We start from the raw sequence: 21,031 nt of genomic DNA, 5'->3' as shown, positions 1-21,031 counted from the left end.
AAAATGCCAGCTCTTGGTTTTCACCCTTTTTTTGGCCTACAGAAAAATAATAGAGCAGTTTTTCTGTTTCAAAGAACTCAGAAAGGCCACCAGTTTATCTTGTGAATCAGGGTTGTGAACCTACTGGTGCTCACATTGCATAGCATCCCGTAACACCTTTGAAAGGCTCTCAAGGCACGCGAAGGTGGCACGGCACCCTGGGTGGGATCGGTGTTACAGTGATGATGTTGCTGTGATGGTCCAGGAACGTTGCGAGAGGCGAGGGTTTCTTAGGGCAGTATCTTACTGGACCAACTGCCCAGCTGGGATAGAGTTAAGGCAGACTTTGGACAACAAGGCATTTTTCATCAGGTTTCTTTATCTTAACACTGGCACTGTTTTGTTCTCCAAGTGACACTTCATGATTTTCCTTGGCACCATTGCTGAAGGGGGCACGGCCGCATGGTCAAATTGAAGCTGGAAAGAAACCAGCTGTAAAGTCACTGGGTATATTCAGACATCCAGGTTGTAGCCGTATCCATCTAGAGGCAAAAGGAACCAGAACTGGGGGCAGAGGTGATCACTCCTATTAGACCAACTAGATTTTTGCTTAAAAAAAAAAAAAATTTGCAAACTTCCGGGCACAAGTGCCCTTCTTCAGGCACAAGAGAAAACTCTTTTCTTCCGAGTGGGGCTGGTGCCCTGCCAGCCGGTGCCTGGTGCGCGCTCTGAGGCACTGGGGCTGTGGGGGCCGCCCCGCCCCATCCCCTAGGCTGGCAGGCCTTCTGCCACACCGTGGGGCAGGCCCCAGCTCCGCCCATCCTTTGCCAGGATCCAAGATGGAGGCAGCGCCTTGCATCGGTGTGGTCAAAGTCTCCATGGAAACGCCAGGAGGAAATCTCCAAGTTCTCGCGAGACCTCTCATGCGCACGCATCGTTCCCGAGGCAACGAAGCAGCGTGAGGACGGGAGTTTGGCCCTCGCCGGCTGCCGTTCGCACCGCGGGACTGGAAGGTGAGAGAGGCTGTGGGGCGGCCGCGGTTACCATGGCAACGTGGAGAGGGGCCCAGGTGCGGGCTGCACTGGAGAGGGGGAGGGCTGTGGGCGCGGCCCCCCCTCCCCGAGAAGAGGCGGGAGTCGCTGTGGGCACGTCGTTGACGGCATCGCCCCTGGGCTCGGGCCTCCGCAACGGGGGGGAGGCTCCTGAAGCCTGCCGGGGGGGGGGGTGGGCAGGGTCGCTGAGTGCGGCGGAGGAGCAGAGACTGAGGAGGGATTTGATAGCAGCCTTGATGACAGCAGTGCGCCCTTGTGGAGAAGGCCAGGGGCACACTGGGTGCATTGGTAGGGGCGTTGCCAGCAGATCGAGGGAAGTGATTCTTCCCTTAAGTTCGGCACTGGAGAGGTCACATCTGCAGTACTGCATCCAGTTTTGGGTCCCCCACTACAGATAGGATGTGGACATTGGAGAGGGTCCAGCAGAGGGTGACAAAAATGGTGAGGGAAGTGGGGAACATGACTTCTGAGGAAAGACAGGGAATTGGGTTTATTTAGTCTGGAGAAAAGGAGAGGGGATTTAACAGCAGCCTTCAACTACCTGAAGGGGGGTTCAAAAGAGGATGGAGCTAGATGGGTCTCAGTGGTTGCAGATGACAGAACAAGGAGCAGTGGTCTCAGGTCGCAGCAAGGGAAGTTTAGGTTAGATATTAGGAAGACTTTTCTCACTAGGAGGGTAGTAAAGCACTGGAACAGGTTACCCAGAGAGGTGGTGGACTCTCCATCCTTGGAGGTTTTTAAGACCTGGCTAGACAAAGCCTTGGCTGGGATGATCTAGTTGGGGCTGGGCCTGTTTTGAGCAGGGGGTTGGACTAGATGCCTTCTTAGGTCTCGTCTGACCCTAATTTTATACTATTATTAAGAATGGAGTTATAAACAAAACAGAAAGTATCATCCTGCCCCTTTATACATCCATGGTGCATCCACACCTTGGACACTGTGCCTAGCGTTGGCCCTATGCCTAAAAAAGGTGATAGAAGAACTAGGGAAGGGCCAGAGAAGGGGAGCAAGGATGATTAGCAGTATGGAGGGGCTTCCACATGAGGAGAGACTAGAGGCTAGGCCCATTCAGTTTAGGAAATTGATGCTTGAGGGGGGACATGAAAAGGGTTTACAAAATACTTAATGGCAAAGAGAAAGTAAATAGGGATTTATTATTTGCACTGTCTCACAATACAAGAACTAGGGGTCACAAAATGAAACTAGTAGGTAGTAAATTTAAAGCTAGCAAAAGGAAATTATTTTTTGCAGAGCGGGTCATTAAAGTGTGGAACTCGTCACTGCAGGATGTGGGGGAAGCTGACCATTTGGCCAAAGGGTTGGACAGATTCTTGGAGGAAAGGCACATCGCATCAGTAGCTATCGAGCATGGGAGTTAGGGATACAACCCCTGAATCCCAATTTCCTACAGTGTAGATGCTGGAGGCTGCAGGTGAAAGAGAAACAGGGAAGAAAGCCCTGGTCATACTCTGTTCACTCTCCCTTCTAGCATCTGCTCCTTGCTGCTATGTGACAGGTCCCTGGACAAGATGGGCCTGTGGTCTCACTTAATAAATGGCAAGTCTTATGTTCTTACCCAGTGTGTTGGGGGAAACTGGGCTGGGCTTCATATATAAATTATATAGCTATAGATTTACATTCTAGGAGTATAGATTATGTTGGTAGCAAGTCACTAATGATGACACACATTCCTGTATTTTGATTCCCAGCTTTATAATAGTTGAATTTTCTAACCTTTGTGTTTGTCCAGTTTCCACCACACAGCTACATACATTGCCTAAAGTCTTGGAGCCAGGTTGTTGCCCAAGATTCTGTGTCATGCAGTGACAGAACGAATGCTGAAAGGGAGAGTGAAATGTGTGAGAGGCAGGGGTTTTGGTGGGTGATGTCTTTTTTTGGACCGGTGGCATGGTTGGGATTGGATGTACTCGGATTGTCTGGCTAGAAATAGACATCTCCAAATGAAATGGATCATCTGTGTCACAGCACAGTTGATCCACTTCATTGGGTAAAACACATGTTGCCCCTTATCCTGCCCATTGATGGTGTACAGTAAGGGGTGATGTGCTGTCCTAGGGCTTGAGGAACCCTGTCCTTCAAATCTCTGCAGTTCTTGGACAGGATTTGGCCCCTCAAGCCTGAGAGTGCCTGCCCAGCTCTCCCTGCTTACCCAGATTTGCCCCTGGGATCTTCAGGGGCACATCTGAGTAAAGGGAAATCCTGACTGATTCCGCTTACCTAGATGGGCTCCCTGAGATTCCAGAGGTGGGTCCTTGCATACAGGTACAGGGCTCCTGTGCCTTTACTTAGAGATCTGTTCATGCTTTCCTCACTTATGGAAATGTACCCCAGGGGAGCCCCAACTTCTTTGCTTAAAGAGAGGTACCCCAAGATATCCCAGGGTGCCTTTCTGTAAGCGGGGGAAAAAACGGGCTGGTGCTCCAGGGGCTTGAGGGGCCTGATCCTATATGGGAATTCCCAGGATGCACAGGTCTGGGCCCCTCAAGCCCCACCGTACAGGGCAGTTGGAGACTGCGGGCAGCTAAGGATGCTTAAAACTTTTATGGCAGCACAAATGCAACATCAGGGAACATCTGTTTCTACCCTCTGGGTGTATCCAGACAAATGTGTGTGCGCTGTTTTCAGTCCTTCAGAGCTATTTGAGGTGCCGCAAGCCACATGTGGTGCACGTGCACCTGTTCATTGTGCTGCTAATTTGCAGTGTAGTGCCAAAATTTGAAACTGGGAGATTATGGTACCTGCCAAATTTTGGTCTTAAAGTGAAGCTGGTTTTAAGCAGACACATGGCTTGGTGATCAGCACAAGACAAAGTCAGGAGTTCATGTGCTGTTCTTAACTCTGACTTGCTTCCTCTTCAATAAGTTAAAACTAAATTTCCACATGGTGAAATTGTTAGATGTAGTTGTGTTTATAAAGAATATCAAGAATTTCTTATGTGGCTCTATAGAATTGCATGCTAAAGGTAGATCTAAATAGTTTCTTAACACATGAATGACAGTTTACTCATCCATACTGGAATACTGTAAACAGTCGCATAGGATTTTACTGAAGTTTACAAAAAAAATCATCTTTAAGTTGAGAGCAAGCATGGGAAGTTGTGCTTAGGTCTAACCCTCAAAAGACTAATGTTAAGGAAAATTGAATGAAGATTTGTGATCTGATGAATGTTTTTGCCTCCTTTTAAAGCCAAGGGGCTTAGTAAAGTGGTTGAGAATATATGATGTCTTGTAGGATCTGTCCTTTGACTGAAATTATCCCTGAAACCATGGCAAGAGCATCGGTACTATGATGCTAGTCCTGCAAGAGAATAGATTTTATTTTATTTTTGTTATTTATATTGTTCCCCTTGTAAAGCACTATGAATATATAGAATTATGTTCAGTGCTGTGATTTTAATTACATCTTTCATTGGAATGTTGATTTTGTATTGTTAAAAGGATGGAGGGAATCTTGTTGAAACCTGTGGGTGTAACTATTATCTTTCTGTGAGAGAAATATAGAAACAGTAAAGCTCTTTTGTTGAACCAGATAGCTGGAACAAAAGTAGCTTCCACCTAAAAAAGATACAAGTGCATTTAGTTTGGCTTGTGATGGGTGGGTGGAGGGTTTTCTACTGGGTATTTTTCTATGTAGGTTAGTATGTTTGTGAAAGAGATGCAGGAAAAAAAACAGAGAAAGAGCTTAAAGCAAAATACATAGCCTGACTAAGCACTGGGAATGAAGTTCTGGGTACAGCTTGCAGGGTGCGTTTTAGTCTGAATGCTCACTAGGAAAAGACTGAGCAAGAACATTGCTGTTTATCTAAGTTCCTCCTTTGTTCAGGGAAATAGGACTCTATGTTTTGTGTTAAAAAATCAAAGATGCCATCATTTTCTTTTCTTAATCAAAACAACCCTCAGGACCCAACATTTTGATTAACTTCTGAGGTCAAAAAAGGGTAATACTGGCTGGTGAGATGTGGAATCCAGCTTCTGAGGAGAGAAATATGAGTTGGTATTCCTGTTGAACTGAGGTATAATAAATAATGGACACTCACATTACATTTAATTCCCATCTGATAGTTCACTCTGGTTGTGTTGTATCCTTTTGTCTATGAGCTCTCTTGTTCATTAAGATCCATAAGCCTCTCAGCCTGTTGGGCATACTTAGGTGATATTTTGATGTACTTTAGCCCCTTTGATCAAGCACTGATGCATTTTACAAATGGTCTGTGGTAAACTTAAGGTTCCTGGTCTAAAACCAAACTCAAGGCGATGTGCATTGCTTCCAGGAGGTAATGTACCTCAGGCACACAAGCAATGAGAAACTTTATAAATGATGGGTGGTTATATGCATGTTTTGGGGGTTAAATGTAAGAACGAGTTAAGCTCTTTCAAATTAGCTCAGCTACCTGAACCAATAGCAACTTCCACCAGAAACATGCACAAGTCATCACTCAAATCCGAGGTACTTGTAGAAGGAGGGTAGTAGTTTGTGTGTCTGTGAAAAAGAGGTAGAGGAGCCCCACAGATACAGGGAAGCATCAAAGTCAAGGATACAGCAGTAGGAGCTTGGGTCTCAGAAAAGGCCTAGGGTGATTTTTGGACTGAATTCTGGCTGGACTCTAGCACTTGAGGCTGTTAATAAAGATGCTGTCTCCTGTTTGAACTGAACTTTATGCATTCTTGGTAAATGAACAGGGTTGCAACAAACATACACAGCTCAATATCCTGTTTCTCATGAGTGCAGCAACATTCAGAACCTCAACTTCAACTAATATTTTGGGTTGAAAAAGGGGTAATGTTGTTGAGGCTATTCAGAGAGTTACAAATTGGAGGCTTGGGCTGCGTTTACTGCACTAGATTTCAAACAAATCTAGTGCCCCTCTGGGCAGAAACCTAAAGCAACTGTACTTTTTGGTTGCATTCTACTCAGAGTTTTGAAGTTCATCTGAACTCCAGCAGCCAATGTAAACCATATATCAAATGTATTTCATAAAGTCCTAATCTAATGGGTAAGGTTCCATAGTATAGTATGTCTTGCTCAGTGGGCAAAATCCAAGTGTTTGTGGGAATTACAATAAAACACTGAAACCCATGATGTTTGTACCGTTAACATTCTCTTTGATTTTAACTTGCACTGAAGTGGCTTCAATGTAACACATGTAAAGGGGGTATTTGTTGTATGTAGTTGTTTGTCTGTTTTTATTCTTCATTTAACCATAATGTGGCATTAATTTAATTCCCAGAGCAATACATTTTGGGGATAGGCATTGAATATTTTGACTGGGTATAAGGAATAAGTGATGTTTTGATATAATGTTTTGATTGGGCATAAGGAATCAGGACCGTATTTCATGGTATATAGGTTGACACGGTGTATAAGTTGACCCCCGGCTTTCTGATTTGAAAGGTAAGGATTGTCATAGGCATGATGCGCAGACCTTAGGAGGGCGGGGTGGGGGGGGGGAGGGGGCAAGGGCGGGCTGCTGCTGCAGGCTGGGGCAGGCAGTGCTGGGCTCTTCCTGGCAAGGGGTGGGCAGGCAATGCGCTCAGGGTGGGCAGTGGCGGAGCTGGGAGGGAGGGTTGGGGGGGCTACGGTGAATTTTGGGGTGGCTGAAAACACCCTCATAACCCCCTTACTAACGCTGCCGCTGCCCACCCTGAGCACAGCCCAGCCCAGCCCAGCTGCCTGCTGGGAAGAGCTTGGTGCTGCCCCGGTCCCAGCTTGCAGTGGCAGCCCACTCTCTCTCTGTGTGCAGACCCAGGGGGCACACACTAGGGCAGTGTGAAACTTCAGTTGCTGATTCAGTTCAGCAGAGATTTAGCTGGATTTGGCAGCTGAATTTCCAAATTCAAATCAAATCAGGAGACCCATTAATTTCTTCGAATCAAATCGGAAGTCTCCAATTCGATTTGGAGAAATTCGATGATTCGGACAGACACAGCTTTGTATGTTTTTTCTACATACCTCAAGGTACTAGGCAGCTCGTGAATGCTGAGATGGTGGGGCAGATGGAGCATCCCACAGGAGCACAGGGGTGGTCCCCAGTGCACTTGTTGGTGGACCCGGAAGTGGACCAGAAGCATTTCCAGTCCACTTCTGGGTCCACTGTGGAGTGTACAAGGGACACCCCCCTCCAGTTTGGCGACTGGTGCCTCCTGGGTCTGGGGGGGCTCCCACGGTCCCCCCATGGCCGATTGCTGAGCCGGGGGGGGCAAAGGGGGTCCCCCACATGCTCGGCAGCGGACCCAAAAGTGGACTGGAAGTAATTCCAGTCCTCTTCCGGGTCCACTGCCGAGCATGTGGGGGGGCCCCCCCCATGCTCATGTGAGATGCTCCATCCACCCCACCATCTCAGCATTCACAAGCTGTGACTGGTACCACAAGGTATGTAGGAAAAACATTTAAAGCTGTGTCTATGGCTGAATCACTGATTCTCTGAATCAGAATGGAATCTTCAGATTTGGATTCGGCCGAATCGAATCGGGGCAGTGATCCAAATTAGCGAATTGAATCATTGTCCCCTAAATTGGGTCAAATCCAAATTAAATGAATACAGCCTGCTTTGCACACCCCTAGCACACCCCCCATGCCCTCCCAGGGTGCATGCACTGGTGGGAGCTGCCACCCCCGCCCCACGTGCTCCTCTGCTCCACCTCGGATGTGCAGTGCTTGCCCCTGCCCCACTCCTTCCCTCACTGTGGGGGTCTCAATCTGCCCCCCTCCACACCCCTTCCCTTCCCTCCCCCTCACCCCCCACAACAGACTTACCAGCTGGATGTTGCTCTAAAAGCTGCTTGGCTGCATATTGGTATCAGCCGATATGGCTCGTTAGAAGTTGGCCATCGGTATCAGACCAAAAATTCTCTATTGGTGCACCCTTACAGGTAACCCATCTTCTTTTCATGAGTACTGTTCAGATTAATGCATTCCTTTATTTGCTTTGATATACATTTTTTAAATATGAAATGGTCATCTAGGGTGTGTCCAGACAAGCATGCACATGTGTTTTCCTGGAGACAAATAGCAGCGGCATGTAGTTGTATCGCTCCTACTTGTCCCTGGGGAATGCCTGTGCATATGTGCTATGGTGCATGGCATGCTGCCCTGGGTCTGGTAGGGGAGACTTATCTGGGGCCCTAGGGGCCTCCCAGGGCTCCAGGAGTGGTAATTCAGGGTCACAGAGCCTGGTCGGTAGCTGAAGTGTGGCTCTGGCTATCCAGGCTCCAGTTTTGGGCGGTGCACGCTGCTGCCACATGCGCTGCTCTGTTTTTTTGGGCACAGGTTTTTTTGACACCAGGATTTCCCAGTGTCAGAAAAACCCTCTGTGCTGCAAATCAGCACTATGGCAAATGCTTGCATGCGCCCTGCATGTGGTTTGCAGTGCCGCAAACCGCATGTGCACGCTTGTCTGGACACACCCCTAGACTCTGATTTTGTTCTGTGTTCAGAACTCTCTTTGACTTCCATAGGATTTTCCTGTCAAGGGTCTTATGCCTCTGGACTTTCTCATTTTTAATATTTTCATGTAAAACTTAGATAATGTGCTCTGTTGCAAGCAGTGAAAGGACTTTGGGATTGAACGTTCCAGCTCTTTCCTTTTGTTAATTTTAATGCATAAGAATTGTTTTAAACCATTGGAACATTGGAATGGGAGCACAAAGAGGCATCAGTCCTGTAAATATGCATTCAGGAAAGATCTAGTGATTAAAAGAGAAGACTAGATGTTGGGAAATCCTTGGTTGTTCTTTTTGCTCTGGGAGTTGCTTGCTGTAAGACTCTGAGTGAATTACCTTACTTTTCTGTGCATCAAACCCCATTTTAGAAATGGTGGTGGAAGTACTTCCGTGTCTTAGAAGGGATTAAAATGTGCTTATAATTTTTATGTTCTTGAGTACAATAGAAGAGTCTAAGTGATTATATTGGTACTGCCCACCTTCTTACCTATATCCCATAGGAATCAACGTTGCCTTTTTCTACATCCATTGAAATCTTAAAACAGTGTTTTTTCCCTTCTTGTAGCATTAAACACAGAGCCAAAATGAGCGAGAAGACAGACTCTGGTGACTCTACAGATGCTGGTGATTCAGCAGAAAATGGAGACTATGAGGATGATTTTGAAAATGACCTTGAGTGGCTAATTAATGAAGAAGAAATGTCAAGCCTTGGTGAAACAGAGGTATTAAAGAAAATGCTAATTATTTTGTAGCTTGCATGGAGTTTTGAACAGTTTGAATTACGCAGTTCATGCACTGTTTGATTTGAAGCATTTATTTAAATTTGTTGGAACATGAACTGGGAAGGGGACCTTGTTTAGGAATACAGTGAACTATAGCTTTGTCAGTTAGTCTAGTCATCCCTTTTATGAAATAGGAAATCCCTTATTCCCTGGAATAAGGGAATATGCTTGGATCAAGAAATACTACTACTATTTCTAAGGTGGGTACTTTTAAGCATCATGGTTTTATTTTTATGTTGTCTTAGATCAATTTTCTACTCGCGCTTTGGTTTGTTCCAAATTGTATGAAGTGGGTTTGTGGAGTACCAAAATGGAAATTGGCTCTGAAAATTAATTATTTGACAGTTTGGCTCTGATTTAGTATGATTGGTGCTGCTCGTGCACCTTCCTCGCTGTTCTTCTTTCCTTTTTCTGCTGCTGCTCTCGTTGCTTGGGAAGAAGGTCTGAGACAACAGAAACAATAGCTACTTTTTCCTGTTTCTGTGTAAAAACTCTCTGCCATAGGAATGCCAGCTTCCTTTGTTGCTGGTCCTTTTTGCAGCCTCTACTCTTCCACATCATCACTGCTGGTAAAGACTCAGCCAGCAGTTTGAATAGAAGGGATGGCCTTCAAAATAGGATTAACTTCTTAGCTCCATAATAAGTTTTTTGTGTCAAACACCTTTAAATAGCTATGGTCTACTGTTTTGTATTCAGTGCAGTATAGGTGGGAAAGACATCCTGCTCTGCTTTTTCAAAGTCTCCTGTTTTTGTTCATCTCCTGTTTGGTTTTTTTGTTCACCTCTGCCCCATAGGTAGCGTATTATAGACATTACCTATGGGATTTGATTATTATTGTCGTTTCCCTTTCACTCCTTTTCTTATTCATGTTGGTTCTAATGTGTACTGTGCAAGAGAAAGGAGTATACATCAGTCAATCATCCCTTTTTCAGTCACCATCTTCCTCCTGTCCTATTTCCTGTTTCTTTTCTTGTCAAGCTGTAATCTTGTTGATTTTAAAATGCCTGGACTCTTACATCTTGCTAATTAAAGATTGAATCCATACATTCTATTAAGGTGGGGCATATACAGTGAAGTTAGATTTTTCAGTGGGTCCTCACTTTTATGCAAGTAGGTTTGCATCCTAAAGCTAGGGACAGAAATTACACAAAAACCGGTATAAGTGATTGGAAACCAGTTCAAATCTGCAGCACAACAGAAGTTCAATGCATGTAAATTGCCTTCAAAATGTCCAGAACTGGTTTAAGATAAGCCTGGATGGATGTAGTATCAGATTTAGCTGATTCAGGTTAAATTGGTTTATTGAACTTCTGTCCCAGATATAGAAGTAGTAGGTTTTGTACAGAAACAGAAAAAAAAATTAATGTTGTTACTTGGGACTATTTTCAACTTGATGAAAAAATAATCTATAAGCTTAATGGCAAAAAATCCCCAAAAGATTCAGAGTTAAGATTGTCCAAATAGTCATAAAGATTCCAACAACGTAAGGTGTATATAATATATATTTAATTAATGTCTATACATATTATAGACAGTATCTTGGATAAGTTAAAAAAAAAAGAAGACTAAACAAATCTATTTTGCTTGCTTGATTTTTCATTCTCTCACTATGGAATATGAGGATTATTCGCACTGTAGACAGTTGTGAGTGAATTTACATTTCAGATCTATGTATACCATCGCTGGAGTCCAAAAAGCATGTGTCCATGTCTTCAAACATTTTTCTTGACAACTAGGGTTTTAAGATAATGTGGTTATTTTAATAAATTTACAAGAGTTCAGAAATATGGCTTAGAATGGAAAACTGGTTGCAACTCTCAAAGGTTGATCCATGATCCTGGCATCAAATAATGCAGATCATACTTCCTCCATAGGCATGAATGCATATATAACATTATTGTGTATTACTTCAAATTTAGCTCTTTGCCCTTGATTTTGATTGTATACATTTAATAAAGAGAATTTTTTTCTTTCAACATTTGTTACATAATGAAAAAAATGAAGACTTTCATAGATTTCATAGACATTAGGGCTGGAAGGGACCTTGTGTGATCATCTGTTCCAGCCCCCTGCCCAAGGGGCAAGAAGTCAGTTGGGGTCAGATCACCTCAGCAAGATGAGCAATCAGGTGTTTCTTAAAGGTATCCAGAGTATGTGCTTGCACCACTTCTGGGGGGAGTCTATTTCAGACTCTGGAGACTCGATGATAAAGAAGTTTTTCCTTATGTCCAGTCTAAAATGGTCCTCTAGCAGTTTGTGACTGTTAGACCTTGTCTTCCCTTGCGGTGCTCTGGTGAACAGATATTCTCCCACTTCCTGATGCACATCCCTTATATACTTGCCACCGAGTCACCTGTGAGCCTTCGCTTCTCCAGGCTGAAGAGTCCCATACCTCTCAGCCTCTCCTCCTAAGGCCTGTTCTCTTGACCTCTAATCATGCATGTGGCTCTCCTCTGGACTCTCTCAAGCTTCTCCACATCCTTTCTGAAGTGTGGAGCCCAGAATTGGATGCAGTACTCCAGCTCCGGCTTCACCAAGGCTGAGTAAAGCAGGAGAATGACTTCTTGGGTCTTGCTTGAGTTGCATGAGTAGATGCAAGCCAGAATTTTATTTGCTTTGCTGGCTGTGGCATTGCATTGGTAGCTTATGTTCATCTTGTGGTATAGCACTTATGAGCCTGTAAGTATAATGTGGGTTTTTTCTCCCGAGGTGGAGCACCTTGCATTTCTCTGTGTTGAATGCCATCAGGTTTTTATCTGCCCACCTTGTGAGCCTGTGCAGGTTGGCCTGAATAACCAGCCTATCCTCTAGAATGACCGCGCTTTCCCATAATTTGGTGTCGTCTGCGACCTTAGCCAGTCTGCTTCTGACACCTGAATCCAGATCATTTATGAATATATTAAAGAGTACTGGTCCAAGTACTGAGTCCTGGGGGTTGGCAAGATGTGGCCCATGGGCCAGATTCAGTCCATGGAGCCATTATATCTGGCTAGGGAGCCTTTGCTCATGTTGCCCCCAGGTAGGGGGAGTTCTGCATATGATGTGCTGCAGCTGGGTGATGGGGAGAAGCGCTTTTCCCCATCACCACAGCTTAAACGTTTTTTCTACGTACCTCTAGGTAGCAGGCGGCTCATGAATGCTGCGATGCTGGAGCGCATGGAGTGTCTGACAGGAGTGTGGGGGGATCCCCAGCGTGCTCAGCAGCACACCAGGAAGTGGACTAGAAGCAGTTCCGGTCTACTTCTGGATCTGTCAGGGAGCGCACAGGGGCTCCCCTGCACCTCCCCCAGCTCAGTGACTGGTGCCTCCTTGGTCTGGGTGAGGGGTACCCAGGGTCCCCCTGTGATTAATCACTGAGCCAGGCAGATGTGCGCCCCCCCCCCCCCCCCCCCCCCCCCGTGTGCTCCCTGGCGGACTCGGAAGTGGACTGGAAGTACTTTCGGTCCACTTCCTGGTTTGCCGCCGAGCACATGGATGGGCCCCCTGCACTCCTGTGGGACGCTCCATCCTCTCCACCATCTCAGCATTCATGAGGTAGGCTGACTAGTCTGCAGTTTTCTGGGATCTTCTCTTTTTTTTTTTTTTTTAAGATGAGTAGTTTGCGCCTCTCCAGTCCTAAGGGATGCTCCTTATTTTCCAAGAATTCTAAGATGATTGCTAGTTGTTCAGAGACTACTTCAGCCAGTTCCTTAAGTGCCTTAGTCAACTGAGTATCTTTGTCATTGAAATCTCTTTAACCTGTTCTTTTTTTGTCTTCTCTGTATAATCTGTAATTTGCTGATTTACCCTGTTAAATAATAGATCTGTACTTCTCTCTTCCTACTCTTTTCATTTACTTGTTTTCATTCACTCTGTTTCTTACTCCATTTGAATTCTTTGTCCTATTTTATTTCAAGCATGGAGAAAAATTCTACATTGATCACAGACTTGGCATGCCAATTTTGAGGCTTAGTCTATTATTTGTGTATTGTATATGAGATTGCTAAAATCAAGCTTGTAATGGGAACTCAGTACAGCCTTAGTTTTGGAGCAGCAGATACTTTCCCACATTGTGCGTCCATTTAATGAACATGCTCCATAGGGTGCGTTTAGTTTAGTTTCTATGGGAATGTTAACAGTAAGCTTCCCAGTTTTTATGCACTTAACATGTCAATCTTAATGATACATTAACATTGGATATTTTAATATTATGACTTTATTAATGTTTTCAATTGTAATTTTAGATGAGAAATTTCTTTATATAATTTTAAAGTCAAAACTTTCTGTCCTTTTAAAAATCCTGATTAGAAAGAAGAAGATATTGAAACAAAAATTGATAAAGAATTGGAAGACTGTGAGGAAAGTAATGATAGTAAGGAAAGAGAAGAACCTATAAATCAGCTTTCTGAGCCTGACATAGATCTGAAGGAGAGTCCAACAGACAAAAAATACCTGGAAGCCACACCAGAAGTTCAGCAGCTAGACCTTACATCTGACAGTGACAGTGAAAGCTCCATCCAGGAGTCCAAGCTGGAAAACCAGGAGGAACTGGATGAGGAAGATGAAGAAATAAAACGCTACATCTTGGAAAAGATTGAAACCGCCAACAAGCTCCTGGAGAACCAAGCACCTGTGGATGAAAATAGAGAACGTAAACTAAAATTCAAGGAGAAACTAGTAGATCTAGAAGTTCCCCCTCTGGAAGATGCAGAAGCACACAACAGCGATCCTGAAAGTGAAGGGAAGATTTTAGTTGGGCTATCTCAGTTGTACATTTCTAATGAACCAGGACAGGAAGGCAAGGCTCCTTCACTTGAGGGCAAGGATGAGGAGCGCAAGGATGGCAAGATCCTAGTAGAGAAAGATGGAAAATTTGAACTCCTGAGTTTACGTGATATTGAGAGCCAGGGCTTTTTGCCCCCAATAAGTGTTTCTTTCACAGACATTGAAACTCAGCCTACGTCTCCCAAGTCTTCTCACCCTGCTGCTTTTGGCACCCCTGCTCGAACAAAGGAAGAGTCTGTAGCACAATGGGGAGTAAATTCTTTCTCTCCTGTAGGGGAACATTGCGTGTATTTCCCTAAGCCTCCACCTAATCCTAAGTGTCGTCCAAAATCAGCCACTAGCATTGCAAAGAATGTGGGAAGGGGGAAGACTCCCCACAGGGTACAGTCTGCGAACAATGTACCTTTGAGAAGCTCCACCTACTGCCTTTCGCCTAGGCAAAAAGAGCTACAAAAACAGATAGAACAAAAGAAGGAGAAACTAAGGAAAGAGGTGAGAGTACAAAGGAGATAAGTGGATCTTATTGATGTAAGAACATAAGTGCCATACTAGATAAGAACAGTTGTCTGTCTAGCTCAGTGATTCTCAGTCTGGGCACGTCAGGATCTTTTTAAGGGTGCTGTGGGGTACTGCATAATATTAGCCTTGTTAGCAGCAGCTGTTATTTTTGTACCCCCCACCAAACTGGCACCTGGGACTGCTGCCCCGGTCACCTCTCCCTTCCACCCCCCACAGTTATATAACTAGTGGCCTGTTTTGTAAAGGGACCCCTTTCTTCTTCCATGAGTAGTTTTCTGAAGCCAAAATTAATGATAAGGTATATGAAATGAAGAGGAGTACTAATGTCTTCTGCTTGAAGAGATGGGAGTAGAACTTCTGGTTCCAAGATCCATGCTTTTAAAATCAATATTACTTTAACAGGTGTAAGTATGGGGAACCTTCTGATTCTGCTTGTGTTCTATAGCTTCCTGATTATCTGATCTATAAATGTGGTGAGTGCTTACTACTGTTTTACAGCTACAGGAATAACAGTTTTCATTCAAATATTAGAGGGCTCCATGCAGTTGAATGTCGTGGACTCGAATGCTAGCTGAGAAGCAAGTGTACAATATGGGCTAGGTCCAAAACAGCACTATTGCACCTACAATGCCATGTTGGTGGAATTTTGACACCTGTGTCCAAGACTGTGATCCACAGACTCCCACTGACCTCTTTAGGCACTTGAGTACTTAAGTACCCAGTTCTTACCAATAATGTTACTTATACATCTAAAATTCTGCATGCTGTCCTTTGCATGCCAGAACTGCTATCATCATGTGCTTGTCAGGCTGTGTCCTACTTTTTTGAAGTAGTTCACTTCCTGACTCAGGGGAATGCCAAGCCACCAGTGCCTTCATAATTAAATGCACAGACACAACCCCCTTGACAATGTGCTGCAGACATTGCTGTTATAGATTAATGTCAACAGTCTAAACAGACTTACAGACCTTTTGATTTTTTGGGTCCATGTTGGCTGGGGGGGAAATAGAATCATAGAGAAGTAGGGCTGGAAGGGGCCTCCATAGGTTACCTAGTCCAACCCCTTGCTCTATCCAAACCATCCTGTAGAAATCCATCTATACAACCCTGACACAAAACAATACATAACATCCTAACCTGCCACAGGTAAAGCAGGGGGACCATGGCAGCCAATGTCCTGTTTCTGTAAAAGGGTTAATATATGATCGAGGGATCCCAGGCAGAGGGCCACATCCCCTGCTACAAGAAGAAAGCAAAAACCCTCATAGTCCATACCAATCTGACCATGGGGTAAAATTCCTTCTTGATCCCAAATGATCTGACCCTGAGTGGTAGGGCAAAACCCTGTAGCCAGAAACCTCTGGCTTTAAGTCCTAACAGGAGCGCTGACACACACCAGTCAAAATCACCAGCCCTGACTGAAGCCAACACCCACTGCACCCACAGCCCTCCCAGCCCTTGCAGCATCTAGCAAAGTCCAAAAGCATCCAAAATATCCATAGTAGAATATAGGCACAGCTGTGCCTAGATCATCTCCAACCAGTGGCTGTCCAACATGTAGTTAAACACCTCCAGTGACAGTCTCTACAACTTGTCTAGGCAGTCTATTCTAGTGTTCTAAGTGGCTTCAAAAACAGGTCAGTGAAGCTGATTTTAAATATGAAAGTGCCATTGGGTAGGTCTTGCTTAAGGTAACTATGACCTCTTTCTGCTGAAACTCCTGTAAGTTGAAACAAAGCATGGACATTTTTATGGAAATGGTTAGTGGGATATAGCAGGGGGTTGAAAGAAAACGTCTGAATATAACTTCAATCACAAGGGCACTCACAGATGTGCTTACGGCTGTTTTTTTCCCCTGAAGATGGTACTGACTTGATGCTGTATTTGTGTATGTGTATTTCCCCCAGAATTTTATTTTTTGAGCAAGGCAGATATAATTCAGGCTGCTTATGTTTACATTCGCCCACTATGATGTGGAAACCCTTCACAGGTGTCAAAGGTTTTGACTTTATTCAACTCTTAATTTCATACAAGGAAGAAGCACAGAAGAGAGAACAAGAGGAGCAGAAGAGAAGAGAGAATGAGATGGTCTTTAGAGCTTGGTTGCAGAAGAAAAAGGGACAAGTGCAAGAAGAAAAGCGAATTCAGCGCGCAAAAGAAATGGAAGACTTGAACAGTAGAGTAAGAAAGAACCTCCCTACCCTAGAAGTGCAGGTCAGGGTAACTGGTTAACTAAAAACGGAACTGTATGCCCGTTTCGTTCAGCCCAGCATTATGAAAACTTGCATGGCAAGAAATACTTCTTGTTTTGTTATTTTCACTTAAATACTTAGGTTTCTTGAATATCCAGGATTACTCTGGTTTAATGGGAAGAACTTACATCATGCAACATGCTGTGCTTGCAACCCTTATGGCACTAGGAATCACTGGCAGAAGGACACATCATGATGTCTTTTAACATGATAATAATTTACCTGAAGCCTTAGAGTAAATTATGGCCAGAAACAAGTGTTTGAAGCATCTTCTGTAGCATTTGTAGTCATCTTCGTTTGCAGTGAATGAATCCCTAGTATGTGACCAAAAGCTTGGGGCGCAATGCCTTGCTCTGAATTTCTCCTGCGTTGTGGCAATGGCCAATGGGGCTTTGAGGCTGTTGTACTGTGCTTAAAGTATATTGTTTTTCAAGTGTTTGTTCATATACACGTTCTGTCAAGGATTCACTGGCCTTGTGTGTTTAAGCTTGCTCATAAAGTATGTTTTATACCTCCAGAAGGAAGATGCTAGAGAACTTTAAGGCATTACTGTAGTACATGTTAATTTTAAAGACAAAAAGCCTGGTTAGTGACTTATAATTTTTCTTTAAATAGCAGGACGACAGAAATCCAGAGGAAGCTTTTAAGTTATGGCTTAAAAAAAAGCACCAAGAACACCTGAAAGAAAAACAGATGGAATTTTTGAAACACCAGGAACAGTCCGTGAACTTCTTTCCAAGAACAGAGGACTGTGACAGAGCCTTTAGAGAGTGAGTCAGAGCTCCTTGTTGTATCCTAGGAAACAAAAATACCTGAAAATTGTATTGGTCAGCTGCTAACATTGCAAATACTTTACAATGCAGCTTCATTTGTAAAGCCTTTGTCTTTATACAAATCATAATCTACAATGTTTGAGGGGAGTAATACAGTTGAATAATATACTATATTATAGTAGGTAGGGGCAGAGGCATAACAACTAGGTTCTGTGCTCTGGAGGGTGGCAGTGACCCAGGTGGTGTCATTCTTGTGCCCACTTTTAGTGGGCACCCAGGGCTTGTACCTTGGTTGTACACTCTTAGTTATGCTACTGGGTGGGGAAAAGAGGAGAATTTCTACAAAGACTTGAAAACCAGCACCATCTCTGTTCCTGCTTCTCATGGATGTTTGTGTCCTCCTACACCTTGGAACAGCCTTGCTTTGTCTCTACCTCATTGATGCTGTTTTTCATTCCAAATCTCTGTTTAAAACTTTTCTTCTATTTTGTGCCAGTTTCTCCCTTTCTGTCACTATTTAACTTTCAGAAGTGCTTATGGATGTAGTTTTTATTTAAAAATACCACTATAATATGCTGTATGCTATATGCTGTATAATACATGTCTTTAGTCAAGGCACACAGTATTGTGCAGAGTGATTTTTTTTTTTTTTTCACCTAGCAGTAAGTCCCACAAATGCTTTAAATAGTTTAATGTCTAATTTGTGCCCTCCCCGGTGCTTTTTCTAATATCGCCACTTCTTGCATGACTTCCAAGTCAGGGAGAGATCCATTAGCAGAAGTTACACAAGAAACATAGCTGGATATCAGTGAAGATTTGTCTAAATGGGACTGAAATTGCTTTAGGCAAAAGTCCTTTTGCCCCCTGGCCCTCTTACTGCTCAAGCACCCTTATTGACCTATCTGGTAGTATTCTTCATGTTGGTATTCCAGCAACCAGTTAATTCCTAAATGTAGCCTATTTACTAAGGGCCAAGATGGCTTTAGTTAATTGGTCATATTGCAGCCCAAATTATTTAAGAGAAGTATGGTCCTACCATGAGTACAGGAAGTGAGAGCAGCAAGTAATGAAAGAGGCAGAGAGCTTACAGCCACTCAGTCAGTGTTTCCAAATGTGTTTGTTTCTCCACAGATGGTTAAAAAGAAAGAGGAAGGAAAAGCGTGCAGAGGAACTGGCTGCCAAGGAACGATCAAGACAGCTTAGGTTAGAAGCCAGAAGAGCAAAACAAATCCAGAGTATCATGTGTACCATTTCTGAACCTAAATCCTTCCGTTTCACTGACCATTATAGCTGAAGGTTTGATGTGTCCACAGATAATTGTTGGTGTTGGCTCTTACCCTTTCATGGCTTGAGTGGTTCTTTGCAGTTGCTGTCTCTCTCTGGTATTTTAAAGCTCTTTAAATAATAGCTTTTAAGGGATCTTTTAACCGACAGGGATATTTACTACTTATTTATTTTGAATTTGAAATGACAAACCTGATTTTGTTGTGCATATGACTCAGGGGTCTTCTTGGTCCTATAGAGCCCAAGTGAGAATAAATGTCTTTATTGCTGTGGCAAGTGTAAATTCATATACACGTATATTTAAATACGTGTTTGGTCTTAATGTCTAATGGATCCTTTAATGAGGGATGCAGTGTACAAAATATGAAGTATTAATAATTTATGGATGAATGCAGTGCTGTTTGCAGCTGCTCTTAAAGACTATACATGTGCTTCAGCTGGTGCTGAATGCTCATCTATCATTTGATGGAGGGACTGACAGAAGACCAGCCTTCAATTATGATGATTGTTTGCCTGTGGAACAGTCTTGTGTGTGAACTTTTAAAGCAAATCTGTTAAGTGAGTTTGAGAGTATCTTTACAAACAACTTTTTAGGCTCAATTTGCTGAGACTCCAGTTATTTTCTAACATTAAGATCTTAAAATGTATAATTAAAATCCTATATCTGGGAGCTGCAGTGGACCATGTGTACTATCAACTTAAGTAGAAAGATTGGTTGTTATTGTTGACCTCCTTAGAACTTGTTGCGTGTTCCAGAAGAGTCAGGACAAGCCTTTAATTCTCAGTATTTGTAAGGGTTTTGAAAAAAATCTAAACCTGTGTTAATTGGCAGAAAGTCTTCTATTCTAAAAGCCTTTAAAGGGCCAGAGTCTAATAGGGGGTTGAATTAGAGGCTAATGTACTCCAAGGGTGGTCCCACTGAAATAATGGGATTGCTCAGTGAGTAAGTTGTTAATCCTGAGAGTCAGGAGCCTAACGTAACCATGTTAAGAGATCTATTAAATCTTTTTACAAGTTGTGTCTGTAGGTGTCATTACTTATTTGCAATTTCTATGTTAACAAACCCCAAATTCTCTGATTTAAAAAAAACACAAAATCCCCATTTCTCCCCACAATTAATATGAAATGCCACTATAGACAGATATAGATATATATATATAGATATATAAAAAGAGAGAGAAATAAAACAATCAGTTGAGCACAAATCTTTTGTTGATATATTTAGTTTTAAAGCAATTTGGAAGCCTACCAGTGCTTCAGTCATTATAATAAAATGAATCCTAAATAGCGGTATATTTTGACATTTGATTTTGATTTTTTTTACAATGGAAAATCAGAGCTCCCCTGCTCCCTTCAGTCACCAGGATGTGTCCAGCTGCAGCTCTCCCCCCAGCTGCTTTATGGTGCTGTGCAGCCCTGCTATGCCAGTGTGATGCCCCTGCTTATTCCATTGCACCTTACTCCCAACCCACGGTTCCCCCTCCCCTCCCAGCCCTGATGGTGCCCCTCACTCCTGACCTACAGCCCCCCCATCCCAGCCTTGCTGGTGCCCCTCCTTTGTGACCCACTGTCCCTAGGCCTGGGGCAGGAGGTGTATGGGCATAGCAATGCCTAGGCACTGTGTTGGCAGGGGTCATATGCCCTTCAGATTTCTGTGCCCACAGTGGTGTACAGCTTTGCTGGACCAGCACCAGGCAGGAGCTGCCTCTGTAGCCCAGCAGGCAGACCCAGTGCAGGAGGGAGTGCTGTGTTGCCATGGCCACCAAGATGGGGTGCGCCCTGCCTGCCTGGCAGCAGCAGGAGAATACAATTCTGCACTACCGCCGCCACTGAGACCCCCCACGCCAACTATGCTGACATGGCTGCCAACATGAAACACCACAGCAGTTAGTTGTGTGCCCTGCCATGGCAGCATAGTGTGCCCCACCGCTCCTGCCACACCACCTATAGGCCTGACCCCTCCCTGCAAGTGTGTGTAGCAGTAGGGAGCCATGAGGCCCACCCCCATCCCTCCCCAAGATGAGCTGCCCTTGGCTCTGTCCTGTTTCCCAACCGGGCCATGTGGCTGCACATTTCTGCCTGCTCTGGCTCATGCCCTGCCCCAGTCCCTCCCTCACTGCAGGCTTGGCACAAGCTGCTGCCTTAATCATCTTCCCATGTGTCACC

At 44.1% G+C, this 21,031-nt stretch overlaps 1 protein-coding gene across 4 annotated transcripts; it reads left to right on the top strand.

Annotated features, from left to right (window-relative positions):
* Nucleotides 1–742: 742 nt before the first annotated feature.
* CCDC181 (coiled-coil domain containing 181) lies at nucleotides 743–19,883 on the top strand. Of its 4 annotated transcripts, none has more exons than XM_019476553.2 (6): nucleotides 743–992; nucleotides 9,057–9,213; nucleotides 13,561–14,529; nucleotides 16,591–16,770; nucleotides 17,424–17,578; nucleotides 18,713–19,883. In XM_019476553.2, exons 2-6 carry the CDS (start codon nucleotides 9,076–9,078, stop codon nucleotides 18,873–18,875), a joined length of 1,605 nt encoding a protein of 534 aa, XP_019332098.1. In that variant the 5' UTR covers nucleotides 743–992; nucleotides 9,057–9,075; the 3' UTR covers nucleotides 18,876–19,883. The 4 variants fall into 4 exon arrangements, with proteins under 4 accessions (XP_019332098.1, XP_059576441.1, XP_019332101.1 ...); XM_059720458.1 differs by having other exon boundaries at nucleotides 885–992; nucleotides 16,591–16,737; nucleotides 17,427–17,578; XM_019476556.2 differs by having other exon boundaries at nucleotides 885–992; nucleotides 16,591–16,737.
* Nucleotides 19,884–21,031: the final 1,148 nt, after the last annotated feature.

The sequence above is a fragment of the Alligator mississippiensis genome, chromosome 1 (genome assembly GCF_030867095.1).
Source record: "Alligator mississippiensis isolate rAllMis1 chromosome 1, rAllMis1, whole genome shotgun sequence".
Taxonomy (NCBI): Eukaryota; Metazoa; Chordata; order Crocodylia; family Alligatoridae; genus Alligator; species Alligator mississippiensis.
This window is presented reverse-complemented; position numbering and strand designations above follow the sequence as displayed.